Source organism: Mobula birostris, chromosome 9 (assembly GCF_030028105.1).
Source record: "Mobula birostris isolate sMobBir1 chromosome 9, sMobBir1.hap1, whole genome shotgun sequence".
Classification (NCBI taxonomy): domain Eukaryota; kingdom Metazoa; phylum Chordata; class Chondrichthyes; order Myliobatiformes; family Myliobatidae; genus Mobula; species Mobula birostris.
The window spans coordinates 4678785-4706279 of NC_092378.1; the positions used below are offsets into that span (position 1 = coordinate 4678785).

General features: G+C 45.7%; 1 protein-coding gene and 1 pseudogene across 1 annotated transcript; one reads left to right on the top strand and one right to left on the bottom strand.

Annotated features, from left to right (window-relative positions):
• Nucleotides 1-1128: 1128 nt before the first annotated feature.
• Nucleotides 1129-27156, bottom strand: th2 (tyrosine hydroxylase 2). The gene is made up of 12 exons (XM_072269284.1): nucleotides 26947-27156; nucleotides 23744-23918; nucleotides 21660-21748; nucleotides 20520-20587; nucleotides 19129-19179; nucleotides 17058-17203; nucleotides 16833-16968; nucleotides 15617-15686; nucleotides 13613-13669; nucleotides 11325-11420; nucleotides 6052-6182; nucleotides 1129-1291 (listed from the first exon to the last, which is right to left on the bottom strand). The coding sequence occupies exons 1-12, from the start codon at nucleotides 27154-27156 to the stop codon at nucleotides 1129-1131; spliced, it is 1392 nt and encodes a 463-aa protein (XP_072125385.1).
• LOC140203303 (large ribosomal subunit protein eL32-like) lies at nucleotides 8123-9070 on the top strand (annotated as a pseudogene).
• Nucleotides 27157-27495: the final 339 nt, after the last annotated feature.

Consider the following 27495-nt stretch of genomic DNA (forward strand, 5'->3'; position numbering starts at 1 on the left):
ACATCTAAGCTCACATGTTCTAGCGCCTGTCATATTTACTCAGGCACGTTAAATTCTGCATTGAGGAATTATTGGATTCTGATGTTTTTAATGTGAGGTTCTCTCAAAGTCAGAACAGAGGCATAGAACTTGTTGCTTCACAATCGTTTTATTAAGCAAAGAAATTCGAAAAATGGAAGAGGTCTACTAAGTGAAGGCAGAGAGAAGCAGAAAGAAAGAAGACGGTGCAATCTCATGCTCAACTCTTCTTGTACTCATAGATGAGAAATATTCTCTTCAAATTTGCCCATACGAGTCAGCCAATCAGACCCCCATTCAAATAATGCAGCACCAGGGAATCTTCCAGGGCTTTTCAGAATCATACAAACGTAACCACTCAGGGACATACTGAATAAACACATATACACGCTATGACCGCTAGGAAACAATAAACATTTGCACGTATATAAGTAATTATATAAAATACAAGCAGGCGTTTAATTTTTAGCTAATTGTTAAGCTGCAAAGAAAATAATAATTAAACAGAGAGATAATGACAATTAAACAGTCCAACCCAACAGAATTTTTCCATAAAATTTTAGTTGATTTCACAGAATCTAGACTACTCACTGTATTTCAGGGAGATTGGGTAGGTTTGTAACAAGCAGACCCCTGAGAGACTGAGGCCCTCTGTTGGTTGGGGTCGACCATGGGTGTTGCAGTCTGGTTGTGTATGTAAACGGGTACGCAGGCCAGGACAGGATGATGTGGAGAGCAAGCTGTTGTCCGAGCAGCGGGCTCCTCCTCTCCATTCAGCTGGTAAATGCAAAGGAATGGTAGATAAAGGATGCGACACAGTTTGGCACCAGCAGCATCACGGGAGTTGCCAGTTATCGCTGAACTCAGTGTAGGACTACCTGAGGGACTTTAGCTCCGGACTTATCCTCAGGGTTTGTTTCTGAAGCCCTCCCCATGAGTGGGTAAAGCCACAAGGCGGTGGAGGTCTGAGATCAGAGTTTTCCTTCTCCTAGATGAGCTGCCAACCACGGCCAATGAGCCACTTTCCTGCAGCCCCTAAGGATAAGTCCTACAGAGCAAAGTTCTCCCCCCCCCCCACCCCCATCCCCACCGCACCCTGTAAAGAATCATTTAGGAAAGTTTATTGAGAGCAGAGCAGAGTTTTCTGAGGTCTTCTCTGACCTGGGCCAGTGCATCCTTGACCTTGTGTGCCTTGTCCAGGATCTCCACACTGCAGGTCAGTGGGTCATAGCGCAGTGAGAAAGGTCTCCTGATCTTGGAGGCATACATCCTGCTCAAAGACACAAAGGCAGAAATCAACAAGGGATCTTGCAGATGTTGAAAATCCAGAGCAAAACACACAAACTGCTGGAGGGACTTAGTAGATCAGGGCGTATCTATGTCTGAGAGAAAGCAGCTGATGCCCCTTCAACAGGACTGGAAAGCAATGGGCAGAAGCCAGAGTAAGAAGGTGAAGGGAGGGAAAAGTGAGGAGGAAGGTGGGTGGGGTAGGTGGAAGAGGTAACGGCCTGAAGAAGAAGGAATCTGATAGGAGAGGACAGTGGACCATGGGAGAAAGGGGAGGAGGGATGCGATTGGCAGGTGAGAATGGGGAATATGAAAGTGGGCGGGGGGAGAAATTTCCAGAAGTTAGAGAAATTCATGTTCGTGCCATCAGTTTGGAGGCTACCCAGACGAAATATAAGGTGTTCCTCCTTCAACCTGAGTGTGGCCTCGTCATAGCAGTAGAGGAGGCCGTGGACCGACATGTTGGAGTGGAAATGTGAATTTCGTGTTGAAATAGGTGGCCACTGAGAAAACCCATCTTTTGTGGTGGTTAGAATGAAGGTGCTTGATGAAGCAGTCCCCAATCCTATGCTGGATCTCGACAATGTAGAGGATGTTACACTAGGAGCACCAGATACAGTAAATGACACTGACAAACGTGCAGGTGAAGTGTCACTTCATAACTGCCTGAAATGGGAATGGGGTAAAGCTCACTGCTAAAGGCTGCATTTGTCTTCATAGTAATAACTGTTCGGTACTATCATCCCAGCCAGGCAGGAAGGTCCTAAAGCAATGGTCCGGGAGCAGGTTGGTGGATCAATCGACCTCTAAATTATTTACTTGAGTAGTTGGATCTGAGCGCACTGAGTGGGACAAAATGGTGGCATGGTGTGAAGACAATAACCTATCCCTCAACGTCAGCAAGACGAAGGAATGGGTTGTTGACTTCAGAAGGAGTAGCGGACCACACTATCCCATTTACATTCGTGGTGCGCAAGTGGAACAGGCCGAAAGCTTTAAGTTCTTCAGGGTCAATATCACAAATGACCTGACTTGGTCCAACCAAGCAGAGTTCACTGCCAAGAAGGCCCACCAGCACCTCTACTTCCTGAGAAAGCTAAAGAAATTTGGTCTGTCCCTTAAAACCCTCACTTATTTTTATAGATGCACCATAGAAAGCATTCTTCTAGGGTGCATCACAATCTGGTATGGAAGTTGCCCTGTCCTAGACCGAAAGAAGCTGCAGAAGATCATGAACACAGCGCAGCACATCACACAAACTAATCTTCTGTCCGTGGACTCACTTTACACCGCACACTGTCAGAGCAGTGCTGCCAGGATAATCAAGGACACGACCCACCCAGCCAACACAACTTTTCATCCCTCTTCCCTCCGGGAGAAGGCTCAGGAGCTTGAGGACTTGTACGGCCAGATTTCAGAACATTTTCTTTCCAACTGTGATAAGACTGCTGAACGGATCCTGACCCGGATCTGGGCCGTACCCTCCAAATATCCGGACCTGCCTCTCGGGTTTTTTGCACTACCTTACTTCCCATTTTTCTACTTTCTGTTTATGATTTATAATTTTAATTTTTAATGTTTACCATCGATTTGTACTCCAGGGAGTGTGAAGCGCAGAATCAAATATCGCTGTGATGATTGTACACTCTAGTATCAATTGTTCGGCGACAATAAAGTAAAGTCTAAATTAACGATAAAGTAAAGAATGTAGAAGTGGTGTGGATGGGTGTTTGACAGTTGGATTGATGCATAGATTGAAGGCTTTTGATGAATATTGAATATTGAAGTTGTGCAAGACATCTGTGAGGCCAAATTTGGAGTATTGTGTGCAGATCTGGTCACCTACTTACAGGAAAGATAGCAATAAGATTGAAAGAGTGCAGAGAAAATTGACAAGGATGTTACTGGGACTTGTGGGACTGAGTTATAGGGAAAGGTTAAACAGGTTTGGACCTTACTCCCTGGAGCACAGGAGAGCGAGGGAGAGAGACAAGGGGGCATAGATAAGGTAAACACAAGCAGGCATTTTCCACTTAAGGTTGGGTGAGACTAGAACTCGCGATCATAGGTTAAGAATGTGAATTGAAATATTTAAGGGGAATCTGAGGAGGAATTTCTTCACTCAGAGAGTAGAGAGAGTGAGGAAAGAAGTGGAAGTAATGGATGCGGATTTGATTCCAAAATTTAAGTTCGGATAGATACATGGATGGATGGGATATAGAGGGCCTGGTCCCATTGTGGGTCAATGGGACAGGGCAGAATGATAGTTTAACAAGGATGAGATGGGCCAAAGGGCCCGTAGCTGTTTTGCAATGTTCTATGACTCTCTAACTCTCTCTGAGATTGACCCCACACAGAGTAGCACCATGGTGCAGTTGGTGGAATTGCTGTCTCGCCATGTGAAAGACTGAGGCTCAATCCTGATCTCAGGTGCTGTCTGCGTGGGGTTTGCACAATCATGTTTCCCCCCAGGTGCTCCAGTTTCCTCCAACATCGCAAATACATTTGGGTTCATACATTAATTGGTCATATTCTGCACAGTTACGAAATTATATTCCTATCAAAATGGCGGTAGTCATTTCTGTATCCTTTGGAGTATCAAAGAAAGAGAAGTGATTAAAAATGTAGAATCCTAAGCCTTAGGACATAAGGAGTGGGGGGAGGGGAAAAATTGATGATGGTAAATGTCAAAGTTTATGAGGATGTTGTCAAGACTTTGTGTGGGCACATGGCCAAGTGGTTAAGGCATTGGACTAGCGATCTGAAGGTCGTGATTTCCAGCCCCAGCCGAGGCAGCGTGTTGTGTCCTTGAGCAAGGCACTTAATCACACATTGCTCTACGACGACACCGGTGCCAAGCTGTATGGGTCCTAATGCCCTTCCCTTGGACAACATCGGTGTCGTGGAGAGGGGAGACTTGCAGCATGGGCAACTACCGGTCTTCCATACAACCTTGCCCAGGCCTGCGCCCTGGAGAGTGAAGACTTTCCAGGCGCAGATCCATGGTCTCACAAGACTGTCAAGACTTGAGGGACTGTGTTATAGAGAGAAGTTGAGAGCAAGGACTTTTTTCACTGTAGCACAGGAGACTGAGGGAGTCATCTTATAGAGGTATATTAAATCACGACGAAGCAGACTGTTTCCCACGTTTAGGGAATCAAGGACTACAGGGCATTGGTTTAGGGTAGAGAGGAGAGATTTAACAAGAATCTGAGGGGGAAATCTTTCACCCAGAGGATGGTCCATAGATGGAACGAACTCCTTGAGAAAGTGGTTGACATGAATACTTTAACAACAGCAAGACTTTTGGACAGGTGTATGGTTAAAGCAGATTGAAAGGGTTATGGGCCGAACAGAGTCAAATGGGACAGACCTAGATGGGTTGGCATTCATGTTTTGGGCTGAAGGGCCTGTTTCTGGACTGCGTGCCTCTCCACAAGATGGCAGATATTTAAAACTGAGGTGTGCAGGAGCAAGATCTCACCGAGTGGATTGGCTCCCTGGAATTCCTACCCCCTAGAGTTCTGGAGGCTGGATCGTTGTTGGTATCTGTAGGGAAGGTGGACAGCTCTTTGAGAGATTAAGGAACTGACGTCCATGGGAAACTGGCACAGAAGAGATGTTTGTGGTCTTACGAAATGGTAGGAGGGCTTGAAGGGCCAAGTTGGTCTAATTCTGTTCCTAACTGCTTGTCTCTGATTTGCAGTGTGTCCTGATTGGCTGTTACCAACTGTGACACCACTTTAGAAGCACTTAACAGGCTGCGAGGATTGTGTGTGATTTGTGAAGCCACTACAGAAATGTAAAATATTTCTATCTACAATCTGTGTGGCGGGGTGGGATACGTCTCTACCAAAGGAGAGGTATGGCACTCCTTCCTTCTGCTAGCCTGCAGGTCATCCTCGGGCGAAATGTAGCCTCACTCCCGCAATCAGGGTCAAGTGAAGCTGTGGGAGCAGGTGGTGGATGGTTGCGTGAGCAGCTAGTGCATGTCACAAGAGCAACCACTGACACCAGGCAGACAATCTCTGAAGAGTATTGATAATGGGGTCGTCGGTCTTGTAAAGGCACTGCCCAGAAGAAGTTACTAGAAACTGTGAAACATAGAAAATAGGTGCAGGAGTAGGTCATTTGGCCCTTCGAGCCTGCACTGCCATTCAGTACGATCATGGCTGATCATCCAACTCAGAACCCTGTGCCAGCCTTCCCTCCATACCCCCTGATCCCTTTAGCCACAAGGGCCATATCCAACTCCCTCTTAAATATAGCCAATGAACTGGCCTCAACTGTTTCCTGTGGCAGAGAATTCCACAGATTCTCCACTCTCTGTGTGAAGATGTTTTTCCTCATCTCGGTCCTAAAAGGCTTCCCCTTTATTTTCAAACTGTAACCCCTCATTCTGGACTTCCCCAACATCGGGAACAATCTTCCTGCATCTACCCTGTCCAATCCCTTTAGAATTTTATACGTTTCAATCAGATCCCCCCTCAATCTTCTAAATTCCAGAGAGTATAAGCCTAGTCGATCCAGTCTTTCATCATATGAAAGTCCTGCCATCCCAGGAATCAATCTGGTGAACCTTCTTTGTACTCCCTCTATGGCAAGGATGTCTTTCCTCAGATTAGGGGAACCACTTCTGTGGAAACATTTGCCAAGAACAACTGTGATCAAAGACCATGATCACCCATGTCGTACACACGACACACAACGAACAAACGTGAGGTGAGGGCGCGGGAGTCTTACCACAGTTTGGATTTTGCGTCTTCGAAACTCTCCGATACAAAGTAGGCCGGCTGGTAGGTCTGGTCCTGGTAGATCTGGAGAGCGGTCACCTCGGGGTCGAAGGATTTGTACTGGGGCTTCCCGGACAGCGAGTACTGCGCACGGAGACACCAACTATTAGTTACAGCGCCCGTTCCGGTGGCTCTGCAAGCCCCATTCCAGTGGGTGTTTGTGAGGGGCAAGACTCTGCCATGGCCCGCCTGGAGAGACGCGATGCGGTACTGAAGACAACACCTGCCTGACTCTGGGCGCGGTGACGAGGGGCTAGAAGCATTCGTGAGGGCGCACAGGGCCGTGAGATCATGGTACTGAGGGAGCGCTGCTCTGTCGGAGAGGCAATAACGTGGGAGGGGTGATACGGAGGGAATGATCCACTGGGAGTACTGAAGGAGAGCACTGCGGAATAGGCATTACTGCTGGAGCATCCCACTGTGGGGGCACTAGTGAGGGAGCCTCCCACTGTGGGACGACGCTAGTGAGGGAGCGTCCCACTGTGGGAGGATGCTAGCGAGGGAGCGTTCCACTGTGGGAGGATGCTAGTGAGGGAGCGTCCCACTGTGGGAGGATGCTAGCGAGGGAGCGTCCCATTGTGGGAGGACGTTAGTGAGGGAGCGTCCCACTGTGGGAAGGTGGAGGTGAGGGAGCATTCCACTGTGGGAGGGTGGAGGTGAGGGAGCATTCCACTGTGGGAGGGTGGAGGTGAGGGAGCATCCCACTGTGGGAGGGTGGAGGTGAAGGAGCATCCCACTGTGGGAAGGTGGGGGTGAGGGAGCATCCCACTGTGAGGGCACTAGTGAGGGAGTGTCCCACTGTGGGAGGATTCGAGTGAGGGAGCGTCCCATTGTGGGAGGACATTAGTGAGGGAGTGTTCCACTGTGGAAGGTGGAGGTGAGGGAGCATCCCACTGTTGGAGGGTGGAGGTGAGGGAGCGTCCCACTGTGGGAGGGTGGAGGTGAAGGAGCGTCCCACTGTGGGAGGGTGGGGGTGAGGGAGCATCCCACTGTGGGGGCACTAATGAGGGAGTGTCCCACTGTGGGAGGATTCTAGTGAGGGAGCGTCCCACTGTGGGAAGGTGGAGGTGAGGGAGCACCTCACTGTCAGAAGGGAACTATCTAGTTATTACTGCTGTGTGCTGATTGGCCACCATGTTTCATGTTAACAGTTTAGGTCACAGACAGTACAGCACAGTACAGGCCCTTCGGTCCATGATGTTGTGCCGACCTTTTAACCTACTCTAATATCAATCTAACCCTCCCCTCCCACATAGCCCTCCATATTTCCTTCATCCATGTGCCTATTTAAGAGTCCCTTAGATGTCTCTAATTGGCTACAGAAACGGGAGGTTATTACAGGCCCCGGGCCTCCCAGAATTCAGACTTCAATCTCTAAAGAGTTTGTACCTTCTCCCCGTGAACCATGAGGGTTTCCTCCTCGTGTTCCAGTTTCCCACCACAGTCCGAAGACGTACCGGTTAGTAGGTTAACTGGTCACTCTATATTGTCCCCTGATTAGGCCAGTGTTAAATTAGCGGGGTTGCTGGTTGCTGCGGCTCTGAGGTCAGAAGAGCCTCTCCCACACTATATCTCTAAATAAATAATAGATCTGGCAGCACAATCCACATACTTACCCTCTCTGTGTAAAATGCCTACCTCTGATATCCCCCCTATACTTCCCTCCACCCTCCTGAAAATTATGCCCCATTGTGTTAGCCATTTCTGCCCAGGTGAAAAGGCGTTGGCTGTCCACTCCACTCCATCTATGCCTCTTATCATCTTGCGTACCTCCATCAAGTCACCTCTCATTCTCCTTCACTCCACAGAGAAGAGCCCGAGCTCACAAAAACTATTCTCATAGGACATGCTCTCCAATCCAGGCAGCATTCTGGTAAATCTCCTCTGCACTCTCTCCAAAGCTCCTACATTATCCTATCATGGGCTGTACAATAGAATTTAAAGATTACATAATTGGCCCCATTGCGCTCTGGGGTGCCCATGTCTACGGAAGCATAATTTGGAAATATTGGAGGCTCCGATATATGAATGCCCTAAGATCACTTACCAAGCCTAACATTAGGAAGAAAGGTAGGAGGAAGTTCATCAGTCATCGCTCAGATCAGCACGTGAAGATTGCACGTAACTGATGGCAACCGAGGGGTATTGAGAACAGAGCTCACCAAGGTTTAAGGGTCAGATCGGTATGCCAAACGTTGGTTGTGGCAGCAATGAGAAGACCAAACACATGTTCCCCTTGGGATTCAAACAACTCTTGGTTCAAAATTCATGGTTTCAGTCACGAGCAACAAAACAGTTTTGGGCTCCCTATCTAAGAAAAAGATGTGCTGTTATTGGAGAGGGCCCCAAGGACATTCACAAGAATTATCACAGGAATGAAAGGGTTAATGTATGAGGAGTGCTTGATGGCTCTAGGCCTGTACTTGCTGGAGTTTAGAAGAATGGGTGAGGATCTCATTGAACCCTATCGAATATTGAAAGGCGTAGATAGAGTGGATGTGGAGAGGATGTTTCCTATGGGGGTTGGGGGGAGTCTAGGACCAGCAGGCACAGCCTCTGAATAGAGGGAAGTCCATTTAGAATGGAGAGGAGGAACAAGTTATTTGGCCTGAGGGTCCTGAATCTGTGGAATTCATTGTCAAAAATGACTGTGGAGGCCAAGTCGTTTGGTATATTTAAAGTGGAGGTTGATAGGTTCCTGATTAGTCAATGTGTCAAAGGTTATGGGGAGAAGACAGGAGAATGGGATTGAGAAAGATAATAAATCAGCCACGATAGAATGGGAGAGCAGACTCGATGGGTTGAATGGCCTAATTCTGCTCCTATGTCTTATGATCTTAAGGCATACTGTGCTGAGATTGCGCACACTGTCGCCTCCAAAAACTGCAAGACAATTGTGATGAGGCCAGTCCAGTTTGCTACCAAGATCAGCAATCCCAATTGCCAGGTTATGCAGTGAAGATAATGAATAATTTCCTTGCTGAGCTCCATCTAACTCTTCAAGACAAGTTTAATATAACCAATCTTATAGGATGTTACCAGGAAAGTTAATGAAGGCAGGGCAGTGGACGTTGTCATAGTCATAGTCATACTTTATTGATCCTGGGGGAAATTGGTTAAAATTTCTGAATGGACTTTGACAAGGCTCCACAGGGAGGTTGGACAAGAAGGTTCATTCACTCAGCATTCAAGATGAGATAACAAATTGGATTAGACATTGCCTTTGTGGGAGAAGACAGAGAGTGGTAATAGATGGTTTCCTCTCTGACTGGAAATCTGTCACTTGTGGAGTACCGCAGGGACTGATGTTGGGACCTTTGTTGTTTGTCATCTATATCAATGATCTGGTTGATAATGTCGTTAACTGGATCAGCAAATTTGTGGATGACGCCAAGATTGGGGGGCATAGTGGACAGTGAGGAAGGCTATCAAATCTGGACCAGCTGGAAAAATGAGCTGAAAAATCACAGATGGCATGTAATGCAGACAAGTGTGAGGTTTGCACTTTGGGAAGGGCTGACACGGTGAACGGTAGGGCACTGATGAGTGTGGTAGAACAGAGGGATCTGAGAATAGAGGTCCATAACTCCTTGAAAGTAGTGTCACAGGTAAGTAGAATAGTTAAAAAGCTTTTGGCACATTGACCTTCATAAATCAGAAGTATTGAGTACAGGATTTGAAAGTTTTGTTGAAGGTGTATAAGAAGTTGATGAGGCCTAATTTGGAATATTGTGTGCAGTTTCGATCACCTACCTACAGGAAAGAGGGCAATAAGATTGAAAGAGCGCAGAGAAAATTTACAAAGATGTTGCGGGACTTGAGGACCTGTGTTATAGGGGAGGGTTCAATAGGTTTGGATTTTATTCCCTGGAGCGTAGGAGAATCAGGGAGTTTTGATCGAAGTATACAAAATTACAAGGAGTATAGATAGAGTAAATGCAAGCAGGCTTTTTCCACTGAGGTTGGGTGGGAGTACAGCCGGAGGTCATGGGTTAATGTGAAATGTTTAAGGGGAACATGAGGCTATTTTCCTCACTCAGAGGATGATGTGAGCTTGGAATGTGCTGTCAGTGTAGGTGGTGCACGTCGGGTTGATTTCAACATTTAAGAGAAAATTGGATAGGTACGTGGATGGGAGGGATATGGAGGGCTATGATCCCGGTGCAGGTCGATGGGACCAGGCAGAATAATATTTTGGCATGGACTAGATGTGTTGCAAGGAACAGGGCGAACCCAAACGCAGGACACTGACACGGAGACAGAGTTAGGATGCAGATGAGAGTGTGGGCATGGCCGGAACTTGACGCAAAGCATTGCTGGAGTTGAACGGCAAACAGAAGGGCAGGCGGCAGGCAACCCTTATCTTGACATGGAGCGTTGCTGAGCTGAACGGCGAAGGGAAAGGCAAATGGCAGGCAACCCTTATCTTAACATGAAGCATTGCTGAGCTGAACGGCAAACAGAGGGCAGGCGGCAGGCAACCCTTATCTTAACATGGAGCGTTGCTGAGCTGAACGGCAAACAGAGGGCAGGCGGCAGGCAACCCTTATCTTAACATGGAGCGTTGCTGAGCTGAACGGCAAACAGAGGGCAGGCGGCAGGCAACCCTTATTTTGACACGGAGCGTTGCTGAGCTGAACGGCGAAGGGAAAGGCAAACGGCAGGTAATACTTATCTTGACACTGAGAGACAGAGTTACACAAGTAAACCTCGTTATGGAAGTAAAGCTTAGAATACACAATCCTAAGCGGCCAGGAATGTGAATTACCGCAGTGGTTAAATCAACGATCTGGCGATGAGTGGATACAAAGCTGGGAAATTTATGCTGCAGGTTTAGATGAAAATCAGGTGTGCCACAATCAAAGGGAATTAGGAGAATATGGGGAATTAACAGTCGGGACCATGACTAGATGGGCTGAAGGGCCTGTATCTGTGCCGTAGTGTTCTATGTCTCCATGATAGAATAGTTCTGCATGGACTAGATGGGATGAAGGGCCTGTTTCTGTGCTATAGTGTTCTATGTCTCTATGATAGGATAGTTCTGCATGGACTAGATGGGCTGAAGGGTCTGTTTCTGTGCTGCAGTGTTCTATGTCTCTATGACTCTATAGCTATTGCTTTCCACTTCCCATCTGAAGTGGAACAGCAGGCTCATCTGTAGCTGCTGCAGCCACACATGGGACATATCAAATTGTGTATCCTTCCCACCGTACCTCACCTCCTTACCATTAACTCTCCGTAGGATGAGAGAAGGCCAGCTCCGTAGGCTTTCAGAGATCCATTCTGTTTACAGAGGCCAAACTCGATTGTAAACCAGTAAAGCTGCAGGAGGAAACAACACACAAGACATCAGTGCATCACCATAACACTGGACAAAGGACTCGCCATGACCTTACCGAGTGGTGAGTCATGTTACTGCCTGCAACTCTGATCACCCCATTACAGGGAGGATTTGGAGGCTTTGGAGAGAGTGCAGAAGTTTCCCAGGATGCTGCCTGGATTAGAGGGCATGAGCTGGAACAGGTTGGACAAACTTACATGGTTTCACTGGAGCTTCAAAGGCTGAGGAGAGAGCTGACCAATGCTGTGCCAGTCTTTTAACCTACTCCAAGATCAATCTAACCCTCCCCTCCTACATAGCCCTCCATTTTCCTTTCATTCATGTGCCTATCTAAGAGTCTTTTAAATGCCCCTAATCTATTTGCCTCCAACACCATCCCTGGCAGCACGTTCCATGTACCCACCATTCTCTGTGTGAAAAAAAGACTATCTCTAACATCCTCCTATACATTCCTCCAATCACCTTAAAATTATGCTCTCTCATATTAGCAGTTTCTACCCTGGGAGAAGGCACTGGCTGTCCACTTGATCTATCGCTCTATAGCCTCCACCCCCTCTCTCTATTACCCCCGTGACTGCACTGCACTATAAACAGTTTAAACCACTGTTTAACATCCTTTAACATCTGCCAGATGATGCTGAGGATGTTCTACGAGTCTGTGGTGGCCAGTGCGATCACGTTTGCTGTTGTGTGCAGGGGCAGCAGGCTGCGGGTAGCAGACACCAACAGAATCAACAATCTCATTCGTAAGGCCAGTGATGTTGTGGGGATGGAACTGGACTCTCTGACGGTGGTGTCTGAAAAGAGGATGCTGTCTAAGTTGCATGCCATCTTGGTCAATGTCTCCCATCCACTACGTAATGTACTGGTTGGGCACAGGAGTACATTCAGCCAGAGACTCATTCCACCGAGATGCAACACAGAGCGTCATAGGAAGTCATTCCTGCCTGTGGCCATCAAACTTTATAACTCCTCCCTTGGAGGGTCAGACACCCTGCGCTAATAGGCTGGTCCTGGACTTATTTCCCGGCCTAATTTACATATTACTATTTAGCTATTTATGGTTTTATTACTATTTAATTATTTATGGTGCAACTGTAACGAAAACCAATTTCCCCCAGGATCAATAAAGTATGACTATGGCTATGACTATGATGCTGTTTACATTGTAAATACATGTTGGTATTTATGTAATTATACACACTTTATTTTATATCCGCCCTTTAACTTCTAGATTAATTTATACAATTCTTTATTCTTTATAATTGTCGAATGTCACACCCTGACCAACATACTACAGCAAATTCCTAATACGTGTAAATGTACACTGAGTGGCCACTTTATTAGGTACACCTGTACACCTGCTCATTAAAGCAAATATCTAATCAGCCAATCATGTGGCAGCAACTCAATGCATAAAAGCATGCAGACATGGTCAGGAGGTTGTTGTTCAGACCAAATACCAGAATGGGGATGAAATGTGATCTAAGTGACCTTGACCGTGGAATGAGTGTTTGTGCCAGACGGGGTGGATTGAGTATCTCAGATACAGCTGATTCTTGGGATTTTCATGCACACACAACCATCTCTAGAGTTTTATAGAGAATGGTTCAGAAAACAAAATTAATCCAGTGAGCGGTAGTTTTGTGGGCAAAAATACCTTGTTAATGAGAAAGGTCAAAGGAGAATGGCTTTCTGTTTCAAGCTGACAGGAACTCAAATAACTATGCATTACAACAGTGGTGTGCAGAAGATCATTTCTGAATGCACAACATAGCGAATCTTGAAGTGGTTGGGCTACAGTGGAAGACCACAAACATACACTCAGTGGCCACTTTATTGTATACGATTCTTTCTTCTTTACAATTGTTGGATATTGTTGTTTTTTGTTGCTTGTTGCACTCTAACTAATACACCACATCAAATTTCTAATACAAGTAAATGTACGTATGAGTTGAATAAAGTTGATCCTTGACCCTATGTGTCTTATCATCTTATTCAAGTTCCCTTCTATTCAATTCGTCTGAAGATTTAGAATTGTTTTAATAATGTGACCACTATATGAACTTACAGGAAAAGGCATTCAGCCCATTGAATCTGATCTATCATTCAGTAGATCGTGACTGATCTGTTGTTTTTGAGTTGTTATTAACCCTTTCTCTTAATTACTCACTGTTGATAGTTTCTCGATATCTTCATCAGATGCTCCCAATGACGCAAGACCCAGTTCCTAAACAGTTAGAACACAAGGAGTAATGTTACACTGATCACCTAGTTATTCAACAACTGAGAGGTTGGTGTGATTGCAAAGTTAATAGTTCAAAGTTCAAAGTACATTCATTATTCCAGTATGTATATGTAATCATGTACTACCCTGAGATTCATTTCTTGCAGGCGTTCACAGTAGAACAAATAAACTTTAAAATCAATGAAAAACTACAAACAAAGACGGACAAACAAACAATGCGTGAAAGAGGACAAACTGCGTAAATATAAAAAAAGTGAATTAAATAATATTCAGAACACAAGTTGTAGAGTTTTTGAAAATGAGTCCATAGGTTGTGGAATTAATTCAGTGTTGAGGTGAGTGAAGTTATCCAGACTGGTTCACAAGGGTTGTTTCTGAACCTTGTAGTGTGAGTACCTCCTTTTTGATGGCCACAGCAAGACGAGAGCATGTCCTGGATGATGGTGGAATGGTGGGGGTCCTTGATGATGGATGGAAGCTGCTTTCTTGTGGCAGCGCTCCTTGTAGATGTCAGTCACTGAAAGAAGGATGAATCTAATCTTGCTTCTCAGAGCAAGGGGTAAGTTTTTTTTACATGGAGAATGGTTGATCTCTGGAAAATGTTGTCAGAGCAAGTGGTGGAATCAGATACAATTACTATGCTCAAGAGACATTTAGAGAGGCAGATAAATAGGCAAAGCATAGAGGGAATACACTCAATGTGGGCAAATGGAATTAGACTAGACTGGCAAAAAGATCAGCACATAAATGATGGGCAGAATGGCCTATTTCTGTGCTCTACTGTGACTCTATGACTCTCAATCTAAAGACTAAAGATTAAAGATTAGCTTTATTTGTCACATGTATATCAAAACATAGAGTGAAATCAGACATTTGCATCAACGACCACAGGACGTCACCAGTAGATAGGGTCGTTAAGACGGTTTTTGGCACATTGGCCTTCATAAATCAAAGTACTGAGTGCAGGAGGTGGAATGTTATGTTGAAGTTGTACAAGACATTGGTGAAGCCTAATTTGGAGTATTGTGTGCAGGTTTGGTCACCTACCTCAAGGAAAGATGTAAATAAAGTTGAAAGAGTTCAGAGAAAGTTTACAAGGATGTTGCTGGGTCTGGAGAACTTGAGTTGTGAGGAAAGATTGAACAGGTTAGAACCTCATTTCTTGGAATGCAGAAGATTTAGAGGAGATTTGATAGAAATATATCAAATTATGAGGCATATACATAAGGTAAATGCAAGCAGGCTTTTTCTACTGAGGCTGGGTGAGACCAGAACTAAAGGTAATGGGTTAAGGGTGAAATGTGAAAAGTTTAAGAGAAATAGGAGGGGAAACCTCTTCGCTCAGAAGGTCACTGGAGTGTGGAACACATTACCAGTGCAATTGGAGCATGCCAGCTTGATTTCAATGTTTAAGCGAAGTTTGGATAGGTACATGGATGGTAGGGCTATGGAGGGCAGAGCGATGGGAGTAGGCAGTTTAAATAGTTCAGCATGGACTAGATGGGCTGAAGGGCCTGTTTCTGTGTTGTACTTTTTTATGACTCTATGACTAACATCGTCCAAGAATGTGCTGGGGGCAGCCTACGTGTGACGCCATGCTTCCAGCGCCAACATAGCATGCCCACAATGCACTAACCCTAACTTGTATGTCTTTGGAATATGGGAGGAAACTGGAGCACCCAGAGGGAACCCATGCGGTCACAGGGAGAACATACAAACTTCTTACAGACAGTGGCAGGAATTGAAAGGAGGTTTACTGCATTCACTCAACTGGGACAAAGACTGCAGAATCCAGCAGCTCACATCACTACATGTGAAAATGTCATATTAAAGAAAAGTCCCTCTATAGAATTACATTGTTTGTGAGTTATATCCAGGATTAAGAACTTTAAAGAGAAAATTAAAGATCAGTGTGAGGCAGCAACTTACCTGGGAGAACTGTGCAAATTCCTTATCAGCCAACATGGGGACATGTCCCAACAATTCATGGCAGCAGTCTCTTTAAAGATGAAAAACACAATGTTCATAATCATTTTTAAGTCAGTGTACACACAAACATTCATGTACAAAACCCTAAAATCATAAGACATGGAGCAGAATTATGTCATTTGGTCCATTAAGTCTGCTCTGCCAGTCCATCGTGGTTGATCTCAACCCAGTTCTCCTGCCTTCTCCCCATACCCTTCAATGCCCTTATTAATCAAAACGCCTAATAACCTCTGTCTTAAATATACCCAATGCCTTGGCCTCCACAGCTGTCTGTGGCCAGGAGTTCAAAGTTCAAAATAAGTTTATTATTGATGTACATACATATCACCATATGTAACTCTGAGATTAGTGGTTATAAATTTAACAGATTCACCCCACTGACTAAAGGAATTCTTCTTTATCTCTGTTCTAAAGGGACATCCTTGCATTCTGAGGCTGTGTCCTCTAGTTCTAGTCTCTTCCGCTATAGGAAACATCCTCTCCATGTCCACTCTATTAGTCCTTTCGATGTGTGGTAAATTTCATTGAGATCCCCCTTCATTCTTATAAACTCCAGTGAGTACAGGCCAAGAGTACAGAGTCATCAAACACTCCTCTTATGTTCCGATGTTAACCCTTTCATTCCTTGGATCATCCTTGTCAACCTCCTTTGGACCTACTCCAACACTGGCACTTCCTTTCTTAGGCCAAAACCGCTCACAATTCTCTAAATGAGGTCTGAACAATGCCTTATAATGCCTCAACATCACATCTTTGCTTTCATATTCTAGTCCACTTGAAATGAAAGGTAATTTTGCACTTGCTTTTCTCACCACTGACTCAACCTGCAAGTTAATCTTTAGAGAATCCTGCATGAGGATTCCAAAGTCCTTTGGCACCTCTGGTTTCTGAATTTGCTCTCTGTTTAGAAAATAGCCTATATCTTTATTCCTTCTACCAAAGTGCGTGGCCAGACATCTCCCTGCACTATACTTCATCTGTCGTTCTCCTAATTTGTCTAATTTCTTTTACAGTCTGCCTGTTTCCTCAACACTACCTGCCCTTCCACCTATCTTCTGATTTCTGAATTTTCTCCCTGTTTAGAAAATAATTGATGTCTCTATTCCTAATGATATATACATGCATACCACACACACACAAAGATTAAGCTCCTTACGGTTCAGGAGAGTGCATTGGAGATGCCGGGTGCCGGATGTACTGTGTGCACTGGAATACCCTGAATGCCAGGCTGGTGAGGAAATCCCTAGCAGACAGCAGACCAGCGACGGGTCTCAAGCGAAAACCTGTCCTCTCTAGAAAATGTACAAGAACAAAGTCAGGATAATGGATTCACAGCCAGAGTCCACCCAGTTCTGGAACTCCAGAATTATGTGATACCTGCCTTGCAAGAAAGTGGAGACGTCCTGAAGCTGAGGGATGTTGTCAGCGCGGTATCCACAGAGCTTCTCAAGCATATGGAAGGCATCCACAAACTGCTTACAGGCATGACTTGGGTACAACGTGGTCAACTTAGTGTAGACCTCTTTCCTGGAGTAACCGGCACACACAACATCAGAGAATTTACCATTTCCTTCCTCTCAGCATTTATTAACTGTTGCTCCTTCCCCTCCAGGCCAGACAAATCAGTGCAATTCGGGCTGCCCCATTACAGGAAGGATGTGAATGCTTTAGAAAGGATGCAAAAGAGGTTCACCAGGATGTTTCTCTAGGAAGAGGTACAGTCAACGTTTCGGGCCGAGACCCTTCGTCAGGACTAACTGAAGGAGGAGTTAGTAAGAGATTTGAAAGTGGGAGGGGGAGGGGGAGATCCAAAATGATAGGAGAAGACAGGAGGGGGAGGGATGGAGCCAAGAGCTGGACAGGTGATAGGCAAAGGGGATATGAAAGGATCATGGGACAGGAGGTCTGGGAAGAAAGACGGGGGGGGGAGAACCCAGAGGATGGGCAAGGGGTATAGTCAGAGGGACAGAGGGAGAAAAAGGAGAGTGAGAGAAAGAATGTGTGTATAAAAATAAATAACAGATGGGGTACGAGGGGGAGGTGGGGCATTAGCGGAAGTTAGAGAAGTCAATGTTCATGCCATCAGGTTGGAGGCTACCCAGATGGAATATAAGGTGTTGTTCCTCCAACCTGAGTGTGGCTTCATCTTTACAGTAGAGGAGGCCGTGGATAGACATGTCAGAATGGGAATGGGATGTGGAATTAAAATGTGTGGCCACTGGGAGATCCTGCTTTCTCTGGCAGACAGAGCGTAGGTGTTCAGCAAAGCAGTCTCCCGGTCTGTGTCGGGTCTTGCCAATATATAGAAGGCTGCATCAGGAGCACCGGACGCAGTATATCACCCCAGCCGACTCACAGGTGAAGTGTCGCCTCACCTGGAAGGACTGTTTGGGGCCCTGAATGGTGGTAAGGGAGGAAGTGTAAGGGCATGTGTAGCACTTGTTCCGCTTACAAGGATAAGTGCCAGGAGGGAGATCGGTGGGGAGGGATGGGGGGGACGAATGGACAAGGGAGTTGTGTAGGGAGCAATCCCTGCGGAAAGCGGGGGGGGGGGAGGGAAAGATGTGCTTAGTGGTGGGATCCCGTTGGAGGTGGCGGAAGTTACGGAGAATAATCCTCTGGGTTCCCGCCCCGCTTGTCTTTCTTCCCGGACCTCCTGTCCCATGATCCTCTCGTATCCCTTTTGCCAATCACCTGTCCAGCTCTTGGCTCCATCCCTCCCCCTCCTGTCTTCTCCTATCATTTTGGATCTTCCCCTCCCCCTCCCACTTTCAAAACTCTTACTAACTCTTCCTTCAGTTAGTCTTGACGAAGGGTCTCGGCCCAAAACGTCGACTGTACCTCTTCCTAGAGATGCTGCCTGGCCTGCTGCGTTCACCAGCAACTTTGATGTGTGTTGCTTGAATTTCCAGCATCTGCAGAATTCCTGTTGTTCACCAGGATGTTGCCTGGATCAGAGAGTATCAGCTTTAAGGAGAGGTCGGAGAAGTACCGACTGTTTTCTCTGGAGCTTCAGAGGATGAAGGGAAGCCTGACAGGGTTACATGAGAGGAGTGAGTGGTAGATAGGACATGGAACATAAAACACAGTACAGGCCCTCTGGCCTATCCTAAACTATTCGTACACCAATCAAGCCCTTCCCTCCTAAGCAGCCTGTACTTTCAATCATCCATGTGCCTGTCTCAGAATTTCTTCAATGTCCCTAATGTATCTGCCTCTACCACCACCACGTTCCATGCACCCACCACTATAAACAGGCACTCCTAAGTCCTTCTATTCTGTAATATTCTTCATCGAACTCATATGAACTTCTTGTGGCTCGACTGGGATTCTGAACTGAGCAGGTCCTCAGGCTAGGTATATAAGCCACTATAGTCCCAACCCGGACAGATCCTTGCATATGAGTATCTGTGGAAAAGAATTGCACTCCTCAGATTGTAAAAGACACTTACCAGATTGCTGTCTCCTCCGCTGTGTATTCCACCCTTGGCAAGGATTCCCCCCTTTGGGAAACAAAAACCAGCAAGATTGAAGATAGTTCGTTATTTCCAGTACACAAGTATAAAGGAGAACAGAATAATTATAATTACAAGAGATTCTACAGATATTGGAAATCCAGAGTAACACACAACAAATGCTGGAGGAACTCAGCAGGTCAGGCAGCATCAGTGGAAATGATTAAACAGCTGACATTTCAGGCTGAGACCCTTCATTGGCTCGTTAACAAATACTTGCTCAGAACTTAATACTTCATCAGGTGGTATAAATCACTGAAGGCATTAAGGACATGTTCAAGAGGCAGTGCTACATGTATAACACGGAGGTGCACAAGAGGCAAGCTCAAGTAGACAGCTAAGGACTTTTATCCCAGTGTGGAAGTGGCTAATATGAGGGGGCATAATTTTAAGGTGATTGGAGGAAAGTATAGGGGGGATGTCAGAGGTGCAGTGGGGTTTTCACACAGAGAGTAGTTGGTGTGTGGTTGTAGAGACAGAAACATTAGAGACATTAAAAGACTTAGAAAGGTACGTAGAAAAGAAGGGGTTATGTGGGAGGGAAGGGTTAGATTGATCTTAAAGTAGGTTAAAAGGTGAGTACAACATTATAGTGTTGTGTACTGTTCTATGTTCTCGGTAAGGTGGCATCCATCTCTAAGGACCTTAATCATCCAGGACATGCATTCTTCTTGGTCATATCACTGGGGAGGAGGTACAGGAGCCTGAAGATAGGCACTCAATGGTTTAGGAACAGCTTCCTCCCCTCTGCCATCATATTTCAGGATGGCCTTTGTACCCATGAACAAAACTTCATTATCCTTTTTTTCTGCACTATTTATTGATGTTTGTTAACGTGTAGATTTTTATGCCTTTGCATTGTACTGCTGCCTCAAAGCAACAAACTGCATGTCCCATGCCACAGTTAGAACAGCAGTTAGCGTGATGCCATTACGACACGGGGCAGAGTTCAGTTCTGGCATTCCCTCCGTAAGGAGCTAGTACGCCCTTCCTGTGAATGTGTGGGTTTCCTCTGGGCACCCTAGTTTCCTCAACAGTCCACAGGTGTACCGGTTAGTAGGTTAATGGGTCATTGTAAATTGTCCTGGATTTGGCGAGGATAAATCGGGGGATTGCTGGGTGGTGTGGGCTCGGTGGGCTGTTCCACACTGTATCTCAATAAACAAATATAACACAGTGATAATAAATATGATTCTGATTCTTAAGTGTCAACATTATTATGATTAATGATTTATTATTATTTTGAGTTCTCAGGGTTGCTCTCCAGCAACAGATCTCATTGAATCCTAGTGTTTATCCAATAAACCGATGGGTCAAGATGTACTTACTGTTTATAGCTCTGAGCCAGTCTAGCGATCTGAGATCTTCGTTCTCTGTACTCCAGGTCCCGGTATCCCTTAGTTGGAAAAAGATTTGGGTTTAATATGAACTGATGCTGCTGCATACCAGAGGTAGAAAGCTATAGGACCATCAGACACAGGAGAAAGTTAGGCCATTTGGCTCACTGAGTCTGATCCATCATGTCTGATTTATTATCCCTCTCAACCCCATTCTTCTGCCTTCTCCTCACCCTGGCTAATCGAGAACTTATCAACCTCTATTTTAAATATTCCCAATGGCTTGGCCTCCACAGCCGTCTGTGGAAAAGAATTCCACAGATTCTCCACCCCCTGGTCAAAGAAACTGCTCCTTATCTCTGCTCTAATGGTATGCCCAAAAGGTCAAAGAAGTCGGTGAGTCAGGAAGTCAGAGGCCTGAAAGTTGGGTCGCGAGTCTGGGCCAGCAACTGGAGGTTGGAGGCCAGATGTCTGAGAGTCTGAAATTCCAGTGCAAAGAACTTGAGTTGGAGGCCTGGAGGCAGCTTCTACTAGGGTTGGAGGCCTGGAGGCAGCTTTTACTGGGATTGGAGGCTTGGAGGCAGCTTCTACAGGGGTTTGAAGCCTGGAGGCTGCCTCCTTGGGGTTGGAGGCCTGGAGGCTGCCGTCCTGGGATTGGAGGCCTGGAGGCAGCTTGTACTGAGGTTGGAGGCCTGGAGGCAGCTTGTACTGGGGTTGGAGGCCTGGAGGCAGCTTGTACTGGGATTGGAGGCCTGGAGGCAGCTTGTACTGGGGTTGGAGGCCTGGAGGCAGCTTTTACTGGGATTGGAGGACTGGAGGCAGCTTGTACTGGGGTTGGAGGCCTGGAGGTAGCTTGTACTGAGATTGGAGTTTTATCTATGCCTGTGAGTTGGAAAAGGCGCTTATTTTGCTGATGTGTTTTTTTTTGGTGTTGTTGCTCATGTTGTTCTGCTGGACACTGTGGACGTGCTGTGTTGGTGTCGGAATGTGTGGCGACACATATGGGACGCTCCCAACATATCCTCAAGTTTTGTTGGTTGTTGTTCACTGTATGTTTCAATGTACACACTACAAATAAATCTGAAATATGAATATAAAATATCTGGGGAGTGAAGTCTATACCATACTCACAGGGTGGTCCTCATCGAGGGTGGGCTCGAATTTGGTCACCAGCCGTTGACACCCGTCAAGATCTCGTATTCTTCTGGGAAACCACGGGACTGGAAGTAAACAGTCTGGTCTTTAACTAGCTGAAGACATGTTATGGCTGTGCTTACATTACTTTAGGTAGATGTGCCCAACAGGATGCTCCTGACCCCACCAGTTCCCTCCCATGTCATGTTCAAAGTCAAAGTCAAGTTTACTGCCACATGCACAAGTCCATGTATGCACAGGCGAAGTGAGAAACATGCGTGCAGCAACCGCACCTCGCACCAGTATGAGGCCCTCCCCCGGTCGGGGTCAGAGATGGATGTTGCGTCCCAGCTCTCAATGTGATACGCAAGCCAGTATGCAAGCCCAGGCAGTACAACATGGAGAGGAAGCTGTTGCCCACTTAGCAAGCTCCCCCTCTCATTGCAGCTGATGAATCCAAAGGAACAGCAGAGACCAATAGTTTGGCGCCAGGAGCTGCCAGTCGGCGTTGAACTCAACGTAGGACTACCTTAGGGACTCCAGCTCCGGATTTTTCCTTGGGGTCTACTCTGAAAGCCTTCCCCATGAGTGGGTACAGCCGCAAGGTAGTGGAGGTTTGAGATCAGAGTTTTCCTTCTCCTAAATGACCTGCCAACAATGGCTGATGAGCCCCGTCTGACCACAGTACCAGTAACCCACCTTTGCCCCTTCTCCTGTCAGTCGAAATGGTTCCACCGGGCTTTGTAGCTAAGCCACTTGTGAAGGCCGGGAGCTGGTCTTGGTTGTCAGAGGCCATGTGAGACACATGCCATTGGGAGCATTTAATAGTTAGTGGGAGTTTATCCTCACTACCGCCCCCACCCTTCCAGCTACTACAGCCCAAAGGAACCACCTAGCATTATATTAGCAGCACTCACAAGAAAAACACAAATTATACATAATGAAAACATCATTTATGTAATATTTAAATGTTTTGTGTAATTTATGTAATATTTAAATGTTTTTTGCTGTGACTCCAGTTGTTTACAATATATATTAATGACTTGGATGAGGGAATTAAATGCACCATCTCCAAGTTTGCGGATGACACGAAGCTGGGTGGCAGTGTTAGCTGTGAGGAGGATGCTAAGAGGATGCAGGGTGACTTGGATAGGTTAGGTGAGTGGGCAAATTCATGGCAGATGCAATTTAAGGTGGATAAATGTGAGGTTATCCATTTTGGTGACAAGAACAGGAAAACAGATTATTATCTGAATGGCAGCTGATTAGGAAAAGGGGAGGTGCAACGAGACCTGGGTGTCATTGTACACCAGTCATTGAAAGTGGGCATGCAGGTACAGCAGGCGGTGAAAAAGGTGAATAGTTTGCTGGCATTCATAGCAAGAGGATTCGAGTACAGGAGCAGGGAGGTACTACTGCAGTTGTACAAGGCCTTGGTGAGCCCACACCTGGAGTACTGTGTGCAGTTTTGGTCCCCTAATCTGAGGAAAGACATTCTTGCCATAGAGGGAGTACAAAGAAGGTTCACCAGATTGATTCCTGGGATGGCAGGACTTTCATATGATGAAAGACTGGATCAACTAGGCTTATACTCTCTGGAATTTAGAAGATTGAGGGGGGATCTTATTGAAACATATAAAATTCTAAAGGGATTGGACAGGCTAGATGCAGGAAGATTTTTTCCGATGTTGGGGAAGTCCAGAACGAGGGGTCACAGTTTAAGGATAAAGGGGAAGCCTTTTAGGACCAAGATGAGGAAAAGCTTCTTCGCACAGAGAGTGATGAATCTCCACAGTGCCACAGGAAACAGCTGACACCAGTTCATTGGCGATATTTAAGAGGGAGTTAGATATGGCCCTTGTGGCTAAAGGGATGGGGGGGAGGGTATGGGGGAAAGGCTGGTACAGGGTTCTGAGTTGAATGATCAGCCATGATCATACTGAATGTCGGTGCAGGCTCGAAGGGCCAAATGGCCTACTCCTGCACCTATTTTCTATGTTTCTATGTAATATTTAAATATTTAATATTAGACAAAAATTAATTAAATTTTCTGCTAATCGTGTACTCTCTTTGATCCTCACCTTTCTCCTCCCTGATGGCGCTGACATCTTTGGCCACTCTTCTTAACGAGTTTACCAGAGGGTTGATTCCAGCACTGGGGAGTTCACACTGGATGAAGAAATCCAAATCGTCTGCCCCAGCCTTCCCACTTCGCGCTGCTCTGCTTTCCACATGAGAGATCCGGACTCCCAAACCCTGCAAACCAGATCAACGATCCATCAGTAGCTGATCCTGTCTTCATTTCGGGTCGGTTATAATCCAGCTGGGAGTATTCCCAAAGGGACAGATCAAGTGGACAGCCGGATACTTTTCTTCCCAGGGTAGAAATGGCTAACATGAGCGGTATCATTTTAAGGTGATTGGAGGAAGGTACAGGGGGAATGTCAGAGATGGGTTCTTTTACACAGAGAGTGCTGAGTGCGTGGACAACCGCTGCCATGGGTGGATATGCTGCAACCATTTAAGAAATTCTTAGACAGGCACATGGGTGAAAGAAAAATGGAGGACTATGTGGGAGGGAAGAGTTAGATTAATCTTGGAGTAGATTAAAAGATTGTCACACTATCATGGGCTGAAACACCTGTGCTGTTCAGTACTGTTTTATGTTCTATATTTCCCCTACCCTGTCTTTTTTCCTTTTACAATCTCTCACTATCTGAAACGTCCTCTCCAAGTCCGTTCTATCCAGGCCATTCAATATTTAATAGTGTAGGGCTCCCCGTATACTAGGTGGACTGTTAACTGTTGATAGCTTATTACCAAAATGGCTTCTCTGAAGTGTTACATTAAAATGGCTTCTCGTAATGTTAACTGCTGAGCAAGGGGTTCTCTGTAACTGCAATGTTTGGGTTATACAGGGAGATAATGGAAATTGTATTCATTTGTTAGCCAATGGAAGTCACGTTTTGTTATCTTGTATATGTGGGCTGAGTTGAGGAGCGCGGGCTTTTCGGGAGGCGAGCGGAGAGGACGGACGTGCGAGGAACGGACAGCGGTTCCAGGGCCCGGACACCGGACCTCGGGGGTGTGGAGGGTGGCCGGAGTCTCGGAAGGACGTTGTGGATGGAATCGGAGGCGTGAGCTCCAATGTATTAAAACATTATGTGCACAAAACTGATAAGTTACTTATGTGGCGCCTGGTTTTTTGTAGTTATTTCTACTAACCCATCACTAAAAATTTGCTATAAAGTAAAATTCTTTATTCGCACTTGGTATATTGTTTTCATATTTGTGTTGTGGCTGTTCATTGGGTGACTCTCTCCTTATCCGCACCAAAATGATTGCACTGTTTGGCGGGGTCGACGGCTATTTACCCTAGGTAACGGGGGGTCAGTAGGGCAAAAACCCTTACAATAGATTTCAATGAGATCCCCCTTCATTTATCTAATCTCCAGTGGATACAGGTCCAGAGCCATCAATCACCCCTCCTACATTAGGTTTGAACCCGAGTCTCCGGTACTGTGAGACAGCATCTCTATCAGCTGTGCAACCCTGTACAATGTACAAAATCCTTGTTACACTTTTTATTATTTCAGACTTGTGTCCATGACCACAGTGTGCAATAGCCCTGAGAGACTCCAGAACTAATTGCAATGTATTCCTTTCCGTTCCTTTTATATCTGGATCCCAAGTCCAGATGGCAAACACCCGCGAAGGCAGTGGAGAACGACAGAGCTGAGATCCTGCGGGATTTCCAAATACAGACTGATAAGCAGGTACTGGCCAACCAACCAGACACAGTAAAACTGGACAAGGAACAGAAGAAAGCAACAGAAATAGTTGTGGCAATCCTAAATGACAGTAACGTCAGGAAGAAAGAATATGAGAGGCTGGAGAAATCCCAGGGCTTGAACGAGCAGATAGAGAGGGTGTGGAAGGTTAAAGCCAGAGTAATCTCGGTGGTGATAGGAGCAGTTGAGGCTGTGACACCTGGACTGGGAGAGTGGCTCCGACAAATCCCGGGAAATACATCTGAGGTCCCGGTCCAGAAGAGCACACTACTAGGGACAAGGATACTGCACCAAATCCTCAAGCTCTGGGCCTTTGGTATCGGACCCGAGATTGAGGGAAAAATACACATCTTTCAACAACAAATTTAAAATTTCATGAGATATGTCAGTGATAATAAACCTGAATCTGACACCTGTCCAAATTCTTGTAATTTTTATAATTATATCCATTTCTAGAACTTCCATTGCCAGCTAAACCCATCACCCTCTAGGTGAAAAGCTCCCCTCTCAAGTCCCCTTTAAATCTTTCCCTTCTCAACTTAAACCAAATTCTTCTAATTTTAAACTCCCCTGCTCTGGGAATAGGACTGCTACCATTGACCTTACCTATGCCCCTCATGATTGTATAAGCCTCCGTAAGTTCTTCCCATCAGCATCTTTCACTCCATGGAAAGAGTCCCAACCTACCCAGTCTCATTTGGACCATCATAATCTTCATTTGGGAGATCAGATGCAGAGTGTTGGAATGGTCACTCTAAGGTGTCCATTCAGTGGATATTAGGTACACCTGTTCGTTTACGCAAATATCAATCAATTATGTAGCAGCAGCTCAATGCATAAAAGAATGCAGACATGGTCAAGGGGTTCAGCTGTTGTTCAGACCAAACAGCGGAATGGGGAGAAACGTGACCTCAACGTGAAATGATTGTTGGTGCCAGATTGTTGGCTTGAGATGTCTCCAGCTTCTCATTATATAAACTTAAATACAATAAGAAATATACATACTGAAATAAATTAACTTGGTAGTACAAAAGTGACAAAAATAGTAAGGTAGTCTTTGTCGGTGGGTTCATTGTCTATATAGAAATCTGATGGCAAAGAAGCTATTCCTTAAACGTCATTGCAATGCACTGTAATCACGTTTCATAATGCTGTTCACATTTTCAATGCATGCTGGTATTTACACATTTTATTCCACATCGGTACTTTAATCTCTAAATTTATTTTCATATTTTTTTATTCTTTGTAATTGTTGAGTGTTGTTTTTTAATTGCATGTCGCTCCAATCTACCGCAGCAAATTCCAAATACATGCAAATGTGTATGGCGAATAAGATTGATCCTTGACCAATGATAAACATAAATTCTCACTGACTCCTGAGAAGGTCCAATGAGATCTCTGCTTGACCACAGAATTGACATTGATTTAATTTGTAGATAAGCTAACCCACAATTTGTAGATAAACTAGGAAACTACTAAGAGATGAAGCTCACCTCGAACAGTTTGAGGACGTGGGAGAACCCAACGGTTTTGGCGTCTTGAAGTTTAAAGACGAGAGTCAACAAAACCTGATCAATGTTGAACTCGTTTCGACGGTTGCTGAACTCGGCCGGAGAAACGATGAGATTTCTGCTGTTCCGAATGTCTTCGGCCGGGTTCGTCCTGATCTCCGGGAGGCACTGGGGAACGGTTTCGGTCTTCATTGGGATTAAGTGCAATGCTTCACAACCGATATCGAAGGATGCACTCACGGGAATGCCCGCAGCCTACTATTTATTAGGACGGGGCGAGTTATTTATAGAATTCCTTTCTTAGTTAAGTGTGTGGGCATATTCACAAGCGCACCTGAAGTGCGTCATTGAGGGTTGTGTTCGGAAGCGGCGGCTTTGTGTGTATGTGTGTGTATGGGGGGGGGGGTGAGGAAATATAACCTATCAGATGAAAGGAAAAGGGCCAAGGGGGATAAAATACCCAAACTTGGATCACTGAATCACGACATCAGCTCTCATTCCACTGGCAAAGTATATCTGTGGCGGAGAGTT